The sequence below is a fragment of the Oryzias melastigma genome, linkage group LG4 (genome assembly GCF_002922805.2).
Source record: "Oryzias melastigma strain HK-1 linkage group LG4, ASM292280v2, whole genome shotgun sequence".
NCBI lineage: Eukaryota > Metazoa > Chordata > Actinopteri > Beloniformes > Adrianichthyidae > Oryzias > Oryzias melastigma.
In genome coordinates this window covers 1,409,331-1,424,594 of record NC_050515.1, presented here as the reverse complement: position 1 = coordinate 1,424,594, position 15,264 = coordinate 1,409,331, and the positions used below count along the sequence as shown (strand labels likewise).

The 15,264-nt window shown below is 42.8% G+C and overlaps 1 protein-coding gene across 1 annotated transcript in view; it reads left to right on the top strand.

Annotated features, from left to right (window-relative positions):
- Nucleotides 1-5,861: 5,861 nt before the first annotated feature.
- The window catches only part of rgl1 (ral guanine nucleotide dissociation stimulator-like 1), a 33,717-nt gene continuing 24,314 nt past the window's right edge, over nucleotides 5,862-15,264 (top strand). The window contains exon 1 of the mRNA XM_024279175.2: nucleotides 5,862-6,244. Coding sequence (XP_024134943.1) covers nucleotides 6,074-6,244 — 171 coding nt within the window. The 5' untranslated portion in view covers nucleotides 5,862-6,073. The remainder of the gene's footprint in view (nucleotides 6,245-15,264) is intronic.

The window sequence follows — 15,264 nt, the reverse complement described above, 5'->3', positions numbered from 1 at the left end:
CATGTGCCGGTCCCAAGTCCGGATGAATGCAGAGGGCTGTTTCAGGAAAGGCAGAACACAAGCAGTTGCAGTTGTTAGGCCATGTGTCGTGGTACGGCCATGATGCACAACTGTTTACAGAGCAACATGTTTATTCTTTTGCTATGCAATGAGAGAACACTGTGTGCAGGACAGCAGCTCTTAACATGACGGCACCTCAATAACAACTAAAGTGTTGTGTGAGGACATTTGTACCACAGCAACACCAAAGCTGCATTCACACCGATCGTGATAGTGACCGATCGAGTGGGTTTGTCTGCAGTTTCTGTGGTGGCCCCACCTGTGTTTTCCCACATTGGCTTAAAGGGGCCCTACCATGAAAATTCTACTTTTTGAGGTTTAAAATCCATTTTACTGTTCATCACTTACTATAAAGAACCCCCAAGCGGTATTTTGATCCGTTCTTGCATTTAAGAGTAATCCTCTAAACACCTAGCATAGTAAGCTAGCCCACTGAATCCCCACTGAAGTCAATGTGGGCAAACACAGGTGGACCACAGACTACATACAAACCCATTTGGGGGCCACATTTTCTGACCACTTTTAAACCATTTGGGGCCCAGCTGGCCTTGCTGGTTGGGTTGTGCGTCATCTTTGTTAAGAGAAGTTAGTAATCTGAGGAGATACTTCTCAGCAAGAGTGAAACTATTGCAAACAATTTTAAATGACTCATAGATGTTCTGCTGCACAGGTCATGCTGTAAACCCATGCCCTTTCAACACTCATATCAAGGAAGCAGCCAAAGACGAGAGCTTTTTAGGCCTGAATGAAGTATCAGAAAACAAAACAAAATAAACATGAATGAGAAGGAGGACATACAGTTGCACAGCAGAGGGCGCTGTGGAGCTCCACTCCCCTTGAACTGCTCCACATTTCGTTTATTAATTTTAGACGCTTCTGCTTCATAAAAGATCCACTCTTTCTGTGAGGACTTTTTCTTTTTACTTCTCCTTTATAATTGTTATTTGGTGAAGCAATCTTTGCATTTTGTTATATTTAGATGCATTTTTAGTATTTGTTTGTTCTCCAAGTTTTGTTCTTGTAATTCTGTGCAGTCTCAGCTATTGGGTTTTTGTGTGTCCTTTCACACCTCACTCAAGCAAATTAAATCTGAGATAATAAGTTGTACTTTTGTTTTCATGTTTTTGCACTTTATTTCAAGTCAAAAGCACAAATAGTGAATAAAAAACTAGAGAAGTTGCATTACCTGTGAGGATGCTAGTGCGAATGCTTTTTGCAGAAGATGCTGAAGCTTTTTTCTGAAAATGGTGACATAGCTTACTATAATTGCTGAAGGGATTTCCTAAAAATGCAAAACTTTTCTGCAAAATTTAACATTCTCTAAAAAAATTTAAATTTTGTAAAGTCAAAGAGAGCTGAAGTTTACTTAAAGTTCTAAAACAAAAAAATGTAGTAAAAATGCTTTAAAATCCCTAATATATGCCAATTTTGCAAAAATCTTTAGTGCGTTGCTTAAATATGAGATAAACTCCAAATTAGCATAAAAAACCGTAGTAGATGACAAATTCTCCAAAAAAGCTAGCTTGTTGCTTTAAATCTAGCTAAACTCCAAAATAGGCTAAAATTCCACAGTAAACTAAAATAGTCAAAAAAGTTAGTATTTTGCTAAAAAAAAGAAGCTAAACTCTGAATTAGTCTTAAAAAACATTAGTTGATAACAAATTGGCCAAAAACATTAGCATGTTTCTAAAATATTAGGTAAACTCTAATTTAAAAAAAACAAACTCTACAAGATGAAAACATAACCCATGAAATGAACGTTTTGATACAAGATTGCTGAAAGTGTTATTGAGATTTTACATGCTGAAAAATGTGCAAGAAGGAGCAGGAGAATCACTCTAGTGTGAATGTTTTCTAAGCTATAGCAGTAACGATCATCTGAGGATTTTGTGTGCACATACCTCAAAAACAGACCTTAAAAGGTGAACCTGTCAGTCCCACTTTTAACCAAAATCTCTTAACTTTCCGTTTTTAAATCATTCAGTTTTGTCAGCAGTGCTCTGTCTTCAGTCTGAGCTGAAATCAGTTCTGATTGTATGAGAATGGGGAATGAAGTTCAGCTTCCGTTTCTGCAGAAATACCAACATGGAGTCGGCCTTGATCACTGAACCCGTCTTCTGTCTGTGCTCCCACAGTCCTCCTGGTTCCCTCAGCTGAGATGTTTCCTGTTTGTGCAAACAGAAGCTGAGATTCTGTCTGTGCTTTGCTGAAGCACATGAGTTTGGAGAGCTTTAGGTTCCCAGCTGAGTAAACTGTAGCCGCACTGACTGTCAGCAGGACCTTGAGATCTGTGGAGGACGTGTTCTTTCGGGTTCTGGTGTTTTCTACGTCTGGAGAAGACGAGCTCGGCGCTCAGCGTTCAACAGGAAGGAGGAGCGGAAGCAGTTTCACTGGAACTGCATTCAGCGAGGCCAGGATGTTTACCCTCTTTCCTGTTGTTCCAATGCCCCCCCCCTTCAACCCTGATTTATCTGCTTTGATTAGAGAGGTATTTTAATGCTTTGTATTCTTTCATCCACATTCTGCAGCTGTTAGTCAGAGCTAAATATAAGCCTGCGTTTAGCTTTTAGAGGGGATGTGTGACAATTCAGAGCTCATGTCCAAAGGAAGCATGTCAGGCTGAGTCACAGCAAACGTCTGAGTCACAGCTGATGCAACGGCGGTCTGCTGCAGTCTCCTGGTTAACGGCAGATTAGACAGTGTTGAGGAATGTCTGCAGACAAACTCACTACTAGAGGAGCTCGCTAACATGCTACAGCGAAGCTCGCTAACATGCTACAGCGGAGCTCGCTAACATGCTACAATGGAGCTCGCTAACATGCTACAGGGGAGCTCGCTAACATGCAACAGCGGAGCTCGCTAACATGCTACAGCGAAGCTCGCTACCATGCTACAGCGAAGCTCGCTAACATGCTACAGCGGGGCTCGCTAACATGCTACAGCGGAGCTCGCTAACATGTTACAGCAAAAGCTCGCTACCATGCTACAGGGGAGCTCGCTACCATGCTACAGGAAAGCTCACTAACATGCTACAGCGGGGCTCGCTAACATGCTACAGTAGAGCTCGCTAACATGCTACAGCGGAGCTCGCTAACATGTTACAGCAAAAGCTCGCTAACATGCTACAGCGAAGCTCGCTAACATGCTACAGCGGAGCTCGCTACCATGCTACAGCGGAGCTCGCTACCATGCTACGGCGGAGCTCGCTAACATGCTACAGCGGAGCTCGCTAACATGCTACAGCGGAGCTCACTACCATGCTACAGCGGAGCTCGCTACCATTCTACAGTGGAGCTCGCTAACATGCTACAGCGAAGCTCGCTAACATGCTACACCGGAGTTCTGCTACCATGCTACGGCGGAGCTCGCTTACATGCTACGGCAGAGCTCGCTATCATGCTACAGCGGAGCTCGCTAACATGCTACACTGGAGCTCGCTACCATTCTACAGTGGAGCTCGCTAACATGCTACAGCGAAGCTCGCTAACATGCTACAGCAGAGCTCGCTACCATGCCACAGGGGAGCTCGCTAACATGCTACAGCGGAGCTCGCTAACATGTTACAGCAAAATCTCGCTTACATGCTACAGCGAAGCTCGCTAACATGCTACAGCGGAGCTCGCTACCATGCTACAGCGGAGCTCGCTACCATACTACGGCGGAGCTCGCTAACATGCTACAGCGGAGCTCGCTAACATGCCACATTGGAGCTCGCTAACATTCCACAGCAGAGCTCGTTAACATGCTACAGCGAAGCTAGCTAACATGCCACAGCGGAGCAGGCTAACATGCTACAGCAGAGCTCGCTAACATGCTACAGCGGAGCTCGCTACTATGCTACAACGGAGTTCGCTAACATGCCACAGCGGAACTCGCTAACATTCCACAGCAGAGCTTGCAAACATGCTACAGCGGAGCTCGCTAACATGCTACTGCGGAGTTCGCCACCATGCCACAGCGGAGCTCGCTAACATGCTGCAGCGGAGCTCGCTAACATGCTGCAGCGGAGCTCGCAAACATGCTACTGCGGAGCTCGCTAACATGCTACAGTGGAGCTCGCTAACATGCTACAGTGGAGCTTGCTAACATGCTACTGCGAAGTTCACTACCATGCTACAGCGGAGCTCGCTAGCTAACCAGAGCAGAGCTTGCTAACTCAGTACAGTGGAGCTTGCTAGCTCGCTACAGCAGAGTTTGCTAGCTTGATACAGCGGAGCTTGCTAGCTTGCCATATAGGAGCTCACTAGCTCACTACCGCGGCGCTTGCTGGTTCAATACATCGGAGTTTGCTAGCTCATACAGAGGAGCTCGCTAACTCGCTACAGCAGAGCTTGCTGACTCATTGTAGAGGGGGTTGCTAACATGTTGAGGTGGAGGTCCCTAGAATGCAACAACAGAGTTTGCTAGCTTGCTACATTGGAGCTCGCTAGGATGCTACAGTTAAGCTCGCTAGGATGCTACAGTTGAGAATTTTCTCATTGTGGGAGTAATAAAGGATTTGATTGATATTGATATCTAGGATTCTACAGTTGATCTTGCTAGCATGCTCAGTGGAGCTTCCTAGGATGCTACAGTGGGGCTTGCTAGCATGCTACAGTTGAGCTCGCTAGCATGCTACAGTTGAGCTTGCTACCATTCTACAGCTGAGCTCTAAAGGATGCTACAGTTGAGCTCACAATCATGCTACCGTTGGCTCACTAGGATGCTACAGTGGAGCTTGCTAGCATGCTACAGTTGAGCTTGCTAGCATGCTACAGTTGAGCTCGCTACCATGCTACAGTTGAGGTTGCTACCATTCTACAGCTGAGCTCTCTAGGATGCTACAGTGGAGCTTGCTAGCATGCTACAACTGAGGTTGCTAGCTGGCTAGCGTAGCTAGCTAACCCACTGAATCCCTACTTAAGCAGATGTGGGTAAACACAGCTAGAGCCACATTTTCTGCCTCTTTTAAACCATATGGGCCCATGTGGCCTTGCTGGCTCTGCTCTGGTGTTTTCAGACTGAAATTTTGTTCTGGATTATGAAGTGAAACAAACTCTGGTTCACTTTAACCCAACCACGTCTTTTTTTTTAGGTGTGTTTGAGTGCAGTACTGCCTGCCTCCAGATAATCCTCTTCTCTTAGTTTTACACATGACTGAGTCCTTAGAACACCCCCCCCCCATACACACACATACACAGTTGTTAATTTTGAACAAAAAGTGACAAAAGTTTGAAAAACCTGCATAGAAAGTCAACATCCTGTTTTCTTTGGTGAATCTGCAGCCAGCAGAGAAACACTGAAGTCAGACCTCCTTTATAATGTCGGACACTCACACACACGACACGCCTGACCTGCAGCCCAGTAAACTGTTCATACTTTTTGTATTTTGATCTTTGTGCTCCTGCAGAAAACATCATAACTTCAGATCTCATATCTTAACGACTGATTTAATGCAACATCGCATTAAACTGCATGTGACTTTGTTCATAAAGGCTGTGAACTCAGCCTGAGGGCGTCTGAATGACACGTAAACATGTCCACACAAACCCAGGATTGACTTGTTATGAGTTCTGTGTAAGAATAAAAGATAATTGACCAAAAAATGATTCATGGAGAGAAGCTGCTGTCAAGCTCTCCAATGACAATTGAATCTGCTTCCTGTCTGTCTTTTTGCTGTCCACTTGTAGCTCCTGAACCTCATAGCTGAAAACAGTGAATCTAACTGCTGAACACTGCAGCTGGTCACTCTTTCAATGGGAAAGTTTCCACCCACTTGTAGCTCCTCCCCCTCCGCCTGTGATGGATGAGGAGAGGAAGACAGACAATAGGCTGTAATCACTCCTGCTTCAGAGCTTCTGGAGAGCTGATCTCCAGGCTTTCTGCGAGAACAGAGGAAGGAAAACCTGGGGGGTGGGCGGGGGGCCTTTGTGAGGAGCAGAACATCTGAGGAGACCAACCAACTCCTCATCAGAAGACTTTTCCAATCTGGAAATCCAGCCCAGAGCATGGTCCTGCCCCCGCCCGGACTCTGATGGTCAGCATGATCTCCCAGTACCCTCTGGCCACCCTCCTGCCCTGGCCCGCAACCCCCCAGCACCACCACTGCCCCGACCTGGACTGCACTTTACTGCTGGAAGGGGAGGGAGGCGTCGCCCTGCAGAGCTTCCAGCCCCGCTACCCGGAGAGCAGCCCCCAGCACTGGGTCAGTACGGCATGTGGGGGGATTGTGTCTTCTGTGTTGTGTTCGTGCTGCGCCTAAACGTCTCCAGAAACCACCTGGCGGCTGCTCGGCTTCCTGTTTGAACATCAGCTGTCTGGAAGGGAACGCTTGTGACAGGAAAACAGAGCTGGAAATGATAATGAGCCTTTAAAGATATACAGAGGGGAGGAATGATGGGGGGGTTGGTCACCCCCTTCAAGGTCAGTCTGTTGGCTGTTCTCAGAGATAACACCAAGGAGAAGGAACAGAATCAGTTTCTCCTGAGTTATGAAACATTCCTCTGGGGGAGATTGAACCAAACTGCCGCAGAACCGTTGATTTTATTAGTTTTATTTACTTTGAAATTCTCCCAGAATTATTTGAAAGTGAATAAGGTGGCTGGACGGCTCAGGGTTCGATTCCCAGGGGGCGAGATGAGCTAAATCCAGTGTGGTCCCATTGACTGTATAAGTACAAACTGGACATAGCAAGCAAAGAGGTCCCCCATAGGAAATGCATTTACCTTCACCCCTCAGGAAATCAGGCTAGCAGGGGGGTTCAAACTAAATCACACTGGGGGGCCACAATCCAAACACACCTTAGACCACGAGCGGAACAGGATAAACAGTTATAGAACACTCCAAAACTACATTTTTAAACTTCAAAACCGTAACTTTTTAACATAATTATGAACTAGATATACAACATTACCTGTGATAATGCTAGTGTGAATGCTGGAAGCTGAATTTGGCCGCTGAAGGTGCTAAAATTGATAGCTGAAAACAGTGAAGCTGATGGCCAGCTAAAATATTAGCTAAATGCCAAATTGACCTAAAAATGAAATAAAAGAACTTAGGTTAGCCAAAACAGCTAGCATGTAGCTGAAATATTAGTGAAACTACAAAACAGACAAAAGAAAAGAAAAGTTTTAGCCAAAACAGCTGGCATGATGCCAATTTTTAAAACTCTAAAACTGTAACTTTTTCACATAATTTCGAATAATAAAAAGGAAGCTTATTATTCCAGAATAAATCAACTTAAACCTGAAATAACTTTTAAATAACTAATAAATAGCTGATAGCTGAAAATACTTAGATTGATAGCTGAAATCACTGAACATGAGCTGAAAACACTGAAGCTGATTGATAAAAATGCTGAAGCTGATAGCTGAAATCAATTAAACTGATGGTTGACAACGCTGAACCTCATAGCTGAAAACAGTGAATCTAACTGCTGAACACTGCAGCTGGTAGCTGGAAACACTAAAGTTAATAGCTGAAAATGCTGAAGCTGATAGCCAGCTAAAATATTAGCTAAATGATAAATTAGCCTAAAAAACAAAAATTAGGTTAGCCAAAACAACTACCATGTAGCTGAAAAAATGGTTAAACTTCAAAATAGTTTAAAAAACTGAAAAAAAAAAATTAAATTAGCCAAAACAGCTTGCATGTCGTTGAAATATTAGCTAAACTCCAAAATAGTCTAAACATTTTTAAAACAGTAACTTTTTAACATAATTACGAATAATAAAAAGGCAGGAATATTATTACAGAATAAATCAACTTAAACCTTAAATAACTTTCAATATTTTACTCTCCATAAAAATATATTTTATCAGTTAGAAATAAGAACAAAATAACATCGGGTCATTAATAACAATAAATAAAATGATCTGGAGGGCCGGATCCGGCCCCCGGGCCTCGACTTTGACACATGGTGTAGACTGATCATGTAGCTGTGTCATAACTGTCATCTACCGCGGTTCTCCATATTCTCAGGTTCGGCGTGTCTCCGGTAGCGAAATCGATCGTGTGACGACAGAAGCTCCGCCCTAACTTGTCCATTCCATTTTTCTATGGACCTCCAACCAATGAGGGACCAGAAATGGTACAAACCAGTCCCGCCACAAGGGTCCATTTTATAATGGAAGCACTCTCAATGCCAAACCGGTCCAGTCTGGCCCGCTCAGTGGAAACAAGACACAGTTTTAAATCCTCAATCGAGTCTTATGCAAGTGATGAGTCAAAGACTTACAGTAACCTTTGTGTGTGTGTGTGTGTGTGTGTGGGTGTGCGCTGACTGACCAGAGTTCACCAATATGTTGGCTTCTGTAACTCTTGAAGTGTCAGCGTTCCTGTGTATGTCGTTTTATGGACGTTCACTTGAAGCTAAAGTTAAAGTATTTATGTCCACAAAGGAAAAATGTTCATTTATAACCTGAACACCAACCGACAGTCACACCTTTCCACCTGCTTGGTTAGTTTTCTGTCTCGTCTGTGTTTGGTAGACTCAAATCAGATCAGAGTTTCTGTGTAGGGAATGATGAAATCTGACGAGTAAGTTCACACTTGAAGTCTGAAAATGTTCCTTATTTGTTGAAATAAAAATAAAGAATTCCAGTCGACACAAAAATGTGGAACTTTTCTGTCACAGGTTTGGTATAAACGTCATCAACATCCTTCAAAGTTTCTGATCAAACTTTAGTCTCAACAGATCCGTAGCAGTTAGGAGACACTGGAGATCAAATGACCCGTTTGACATCAAATCTGAACTATCAACTTCTCAGTTTGTCTTGAAAACTCCTGTTTTTATCATCCTTTGGGCACTGATTTCATAAAGTACTCGTGCATTTTTTAGACTAAAATCTTTTAACTTGGAGAGTGATTTAAAAAAAAATAACTAATTAATCACAAACTGGGGGTAGATTAATCACAATTAAGTTATTTTTTTTGCTATAGTATTTGCCTATCACTTATTATGTGCTAAAATCCCAATATGAAATCACACACAAAACTGTACATTAAGAGCATTTATTTTTAATTAAGGTTGTCAATCAATATAAATAAATCAGATCAATCACACTTTTGTGTTGTGATTGATCACTATTAACTTTTAGAGGAACTACTGTCAATCATGAGTGAGCTTGTTGGAAGACCACGCCCCTTCTACTGAAAGCAGCTCTGGAGAATCTGTCAATCAAATGTTGGAGGCGGAGCCTGATGTCACCACATGCTGCTACTGAGGCATCTGATTGCTCAGTTTATAACTTGAATAAAGAAAAAAAATGTAATCTTTCAGAAACGATTAGGACTGGAAAGAAGAATTTAAGAAGAATGTATCAGAGGAAGAATGATCATTCTGACAAATGAAATGACTGAGAAATAACTGTCTATTTCTCAATTGAAGTCTATGGGATTTTGATCTACTTCCTGTTTGGAACAAGCGATGGGAGGGGTTGGGGTGTCCAGTGGTTATACTGTCAATGGAGGGGGCAAGTCAGGGTGTGCTGGGAGTTTGAGGCGTCACATCCCCTAAAAACCCCCTTAAACTGCTTCAAGAACCATGATATCGGTTCATATATTCAGTTATCTACGTTCTTGGATTTATTTAATGTATCCTGTAAAGGGCTGCACGGTGGCGCAGTGGTTAGCGCTCTTGCCTCACAGCGAGAAGGCCCCGGTTCGACTCCCGGCTGGGACCTTTCTGTGTGGAGTTTGCATGTTCTCCCCGTGCATGCGTGGGTTTTCACCGGGGACTCCGGCTTCCTCCCACCGTCCAAAAACATGCTTCATAGGTTAATTGGTGACTCTAAATTGCCCCTAGGTGTGAATGTGAGAGTGTATGTGTGTGTGATTGAGGCCCTGAGACGGACTGGCGACCTGTTCAGGGTGTACCCCGCCTTCGCCCTTCAGTAGCTGGGATAGGCTCCGGCACCCCCGCGACCCTGACAGGGACAAAGCGGTTAAGAAGATGGATGGATGGATGGATGGTATCCTGTAAATTTTCTGTTAAACACGCTTCTTAACATTAACCGCTGCATTTACCGGGCTTGGTACACGCAGGACACTCGTTATTGCCCGGTTAAGACTGCAGTTATCTTTTTTCTGTTCATGTTTGTCTGTCCATCCTTTTGTTTTAAAATATTTTGTTCTGTGTTTTCTCTTTGGTTTTTCTCAGTGTTTTTTGTTTTTTTTTCATTCCTTTAGTTAATTGTGATTTTTTTCCGGCCACTTTGGGAGCCAGTTGCAGCATTTAGGGACTATTGCATCCCATTGCCTCTCCTACATCCGGCCCTGTAGCCAGCCGCCTAATGGCTGCCTGACCAAAACTATCAAAAGAAAAAAACAAACAAATCCTGCAAACTGAGACTACCAATGTATATTAGTTAAATGTATAAATTGATGTCTGAGGTTCACATAGATGATAAACTATGTAGGTTTTTACATCCTGTTGATCTCAAGACGTCTCGTTTGCTCGACTCTACCTCCAGAATGAACAGATTTTATATGCAAACTTTGGTAAAAGTTTGATCTTTTATGAGTTAAAAGCACATATTGTCTTATACGGCTCAGCGTTGGTTACTAGCTGAACTGAGATGATCCTGTTTGACACAGAGTGTTTTTTATTTAGAAAATTAGTACAAAAAACCCACATTTTAAGAGATGCTAGGTTCTTTTATATTTTTGCTTTAGTTCGTGCCAAAAAATAGACGTAATTCATGTTTATTATATAAAAAAAAGGTCATGAATGTAAATCCAAATTTCCTAAAGCCTAAAGTGAGACTCTGCAGCTCCTTCTAGGTTTTGATCATTAGAAAAAAGAACCCAAATGGCTCTTTTACTGTTAAAGATTGCTGACCCCTGGTTTAAGCAATCAACTTAAATCAGCTGATGCTGACGTGGAGAAAAGTGTTTTTCATTTCAACGATGCTACACAAGCTAACGTTAAGTGTTGCACATCAGCACAAAGCTGCAATCCTTTCATTAACGGTTCAAGTTGAGAAGAATCTCATTGAAAAGAAAGTCCAAATCATGAATGAACTCAGATGCGTTTTTTCAGGTGAATGTTTGATAACGTCAGGCTGCGTCCAATAAGAGTCGCTTTGGCAGCGATCGTTTCTTCTGAAACTCGCCGCTTTCCATGGTCACCCTGAGACGCGGGTCTGGAAGGTCGTCCTCCTCGCTGCCTATCAGACATCCGGGCCGAAGCATTGGCCCGTCTCACAGCACCGTTTCCTGCTATTGTTCCAGAGCGTGCCCCCCCCAGCACACTCTGGACGTTCAGTCAGCATCATTCCGCCTGTCCGGCCTTCTGCCTGTTTTCACTCTGTTGATTCCTGAGCTGGAGCAGAGGTCAACGGGGGGATGATACGCAGTAAAGGCTTTCCATAAAAGTTATATAAGAGTAAACAGAACCGCTGGGCTCACATAAACCTTCCTTATGAGGTCGGCGCCTCCAGCAGCTCCTGAGCTCCTGATGTTTGTCCGATCGGAGGGTCTCCGTCTCCCTGAGTCGCTGAGCCACGGCGCTCCTCTGATTTGCAGCCAATAATGTGATGAAGTCACAAACGTGTTGATCTGCTGTCGTCTGCTTCCAGCTCAAGTCCACAGTTCAGAGCAGAGACGACGTGCTGACTCGTGTGGTTTTCAGGCTTAATGTGAACACGTTACCGGGCCGAACAGGAGAAGGCCGGACAGTTCAAACTGCTTCCTGTTTACGAGATCCAAAGTCTCTCTGTTGGATCCGTCAGAGTTTTCAAAGCGTTCCTGGTGTTCTTTCATTCTGATGAAGACTTCTGTATCTTATACTGGGTTCCATAGGTTGGTAATCGCGGAGTGATCCCCTAGAATGACAGATGACCTGAACTTCTTTTACTTAAAATACAAGCAAAATAAAAATACAAAAAGTAAAACCGTGTGATGGTGTGATACAGAAACCCATTATTTATTCAAGACTATAAAATACAGCAGGTAAACTAATGGAAAACTAGACTGAAGAATCGAAAGCAAACAGCTCTAACATAACAATTCCAAATCAAGTCGATTTTATGAAAATTAAATCAGTAAACATGTCTTTTTTCAACAAAATCAAACCCCATTTTAATACCTTGAGATCAAAATATTTTTTAGGTTATTTTTATTGAATCTTACTAATAAGAACTCAAACTCATTTAATGACTTGTTGCCACGGTAACGGAAAGAAAATGTAACTTGTGACCTATGGAGAGGATTAAGGTGGACTGTCTGCCCCAGTCAGGAGAATGTACAGCAATAAAAACAGAAAAATGTCTCACCGCTGTCATGGACGCACATTGAGCCCATTAAACTGAACTGTTCTGAAACATCACCGCTTTGCGACTCTGTTTACTTTCACTTTTAACTTATGATTTTAATGCTCAAAAAAGCGGCCACGCCCTCTAGAGGCGAACTTGAGAACAGCGCCTCAGTCCATCTTCACAACAGACATAGTTTCTGCAGAGCGACAGTTTTGGGTGGGGGTAACCCCGCCCCCTTCCCTGTTGCTCTTTGTTTACATGCTCTCCGGCTAAGCTAACATTAGCGGTGCCACAGAGATTGGTGAGTAATATTAAAGGTATCCAGATCCAGATTCCAGCTCAGACGAGGAAAACAAAGATGTTCATGGATCTATTCAGCTGCTTTCACACCAAATGCGATTCGCATGCATAAGGAACATGTCAGTATATTTCTCACTTAGAATGTATGAAGACACGGACGATGTTGAGGAATCAGGTTTATTTATCGTGAAGAGTTCTACAAAAACATCAGTAATCATGTCTCCATGTTTGGGTTTATAGGATTATTGTTAAAGGATTTTCCCGGTACAGAGAGCTGTGTCTGTATGACAGCCGCTTCCACTGTGTTTCTGTGTCTCTGTGGCTGAGCATAAACCTCTGTCTCGTAGTAACCCCAAAAAAACAAAATAAGGAGACCTTTTTCCTTTCTTGTTTTTTAATGTCTCAATTAGAGCTGCCACAATTAGTCGACTATTCGACTAATTTAATATTCAATTAGTCGTTACTTTATATTATATGGAGTCAGATTGTAGTAAAGTTGAACAAAGTTGTGAGCGTTCAGCAATGAAAAATGCACTTTTGTTATATTTGAGTCTGTGAGACCAAAACTTTATCTTTAGTGAAAAACAATTCCTTGATCAGATTCTGACCTCGTTAGAGAGATCAGGAATATTCTTTCCATCAAACTCATTTTGACAGGTGACCTTTGACCCTTCACCATCCATCCAACTCGTTTTGTCGCACGAATCTCTCTCTCATTTGATGTAAGGCAGAGGTCCTGATTGGCTGATGCGAAGCAGCGACCTGTAGAACTCCAGGTATTTACATTTTGGTTGTGGCGCCCGATTCGCTCCTCGCCGCTCAAATCGCGCCGCGGGGCTTCAATTCGCCTCAGGGCGCACCTGGACCATTGATTAACAGTGAATGCACCTCAAGTCTGTAGGTTAATGCACCAGAATTAAATCTGTTACGATTCATTTCAACGATTCGATTCATATCATCATTAGTGGTGTAGTTGATTTTGCTTCATTTGTGAACGATCTGATCCACTAACCAAAAACTTCCACCCGTGTGACTCAGAGATAAATAGCTGGTACTGAAGTTTTCCAGATTCTTGGATTTCTTGCTAGTTAATAAATCAAACATGTGTACAAACAAACAAGTAAACACGAATTAATTTGATTAAGAACTTGCCTCAGACAGATGGATCAGTTTGGATCGTAGGAATAGAAATCGGTTAATCATGACACCCCAATCAGAATGGAGCTTGTGGCTCCGCCCACCGTGTTTTCTACATCACAAATACGATTTTTTAAAGCAGTATTCCTCGCCTGTTCCCGATTCACAATAGTTTGACAACATAAATACTCAGAAATGCAAGTTTGAGCTCAATTGAATAATTCAGAAAAATGTCTCAAGGACATGTACCATTTCCATGGGGGGGTCTTTAGGCTGCAGCTTCTTCCACAGAAGGCCGTCACTCCCTGACGGTTCAACAGCCTCAGCTGACCCTAAAAACCACTTCATGGCGAGAACCAGAGGAGAAAAGTGATGATGCTGCGTTTTCCATTGATAGAAAGTCAGAACGCTGAGCTGGCGCTCCTTCTTCCCGTTTCTCTGCACTTGAACAGAGAAGTGCACGTTTCATGCTGACGCTTTGTGACGTTTCAGTGTTTCCATTCCAAATGTTTTCACTTGATTTGCCTTCAAAGGATTTGATGACTCTGCCAGAATATTTTCGTAACTCATTCTTCTGGATGGAAGCTCGTTTTGTAGCTTTTGACTTCCTTCTGAGATCGATGTTGGTTCGATAAACTACAACTCATGTCCATAGAGCTGCAACAACAGATGATTTGATTTGGTGTCCATCCTGGACAGATCCTGTACCTGTGAGGACAGAAGCAGAATCCTGTCACTGCAGCGGATCTCTGTGGTTCCATCATCAGGTTTGTCTCAGTTTGAGTTGACTGAGATGTTTACCATCGAGTAGCAGTTGTTTTGGGGTGAGATGGCAGGAAGATGCAAAAGAACTCCAAACATTTTGCATCTTTTTTCTGTTTACGTGGATCTCCTGAAACATCTCGTACGGAAAAACAGATTTACATCGTTGCTCCTTTAGGGAAACGTGAGCCTCATTTCCACTGAGAGGTGGAGTCTGGTTAAATGGACCCATTAAAACACAAGTGTCAGAGTCAAGGCCCGGGGGCCGGATCCGGCCCTCCAGGTAATTCTGCCCGGCCCTCCAGATCATTTTATTGTTATTAATGACCCGATGTCATCTTGAGCTCATTTCTAACTTGTAAAATTTTTAAAAAATATGTTTTTCTGGAGAGTAAAATATTAAAAATTATTCAAGGTTTAAGTTGATTTATTCTGGAATAATATTCCTGTTTTTTTTTTTATTATTCTACTTATTAAAAAATTATACATTTTGGCATTGACTTAAAGTTTTTAGGCTATTTTACAATTTAGCTAATATTTCAGCTACATGCTAGCTGTTTTGGCTAACCTAAGTTTTTCTGTTTTGTTTTTTAGGCTAATTTAGCATTTAGCTAATATTTTAGCTGGTTTTCAGCTACCAGCTGCAGTGTTTTTAGCTATCAGTTTAATTGATTTAAGCGCTCACTGAGCAGATCTAAAGTGTTATAAACCAGAGTCTGGCTGTGCTTGAACTCCATACTGGTGTGGACCAAACAGCTCAGTGTGAAAG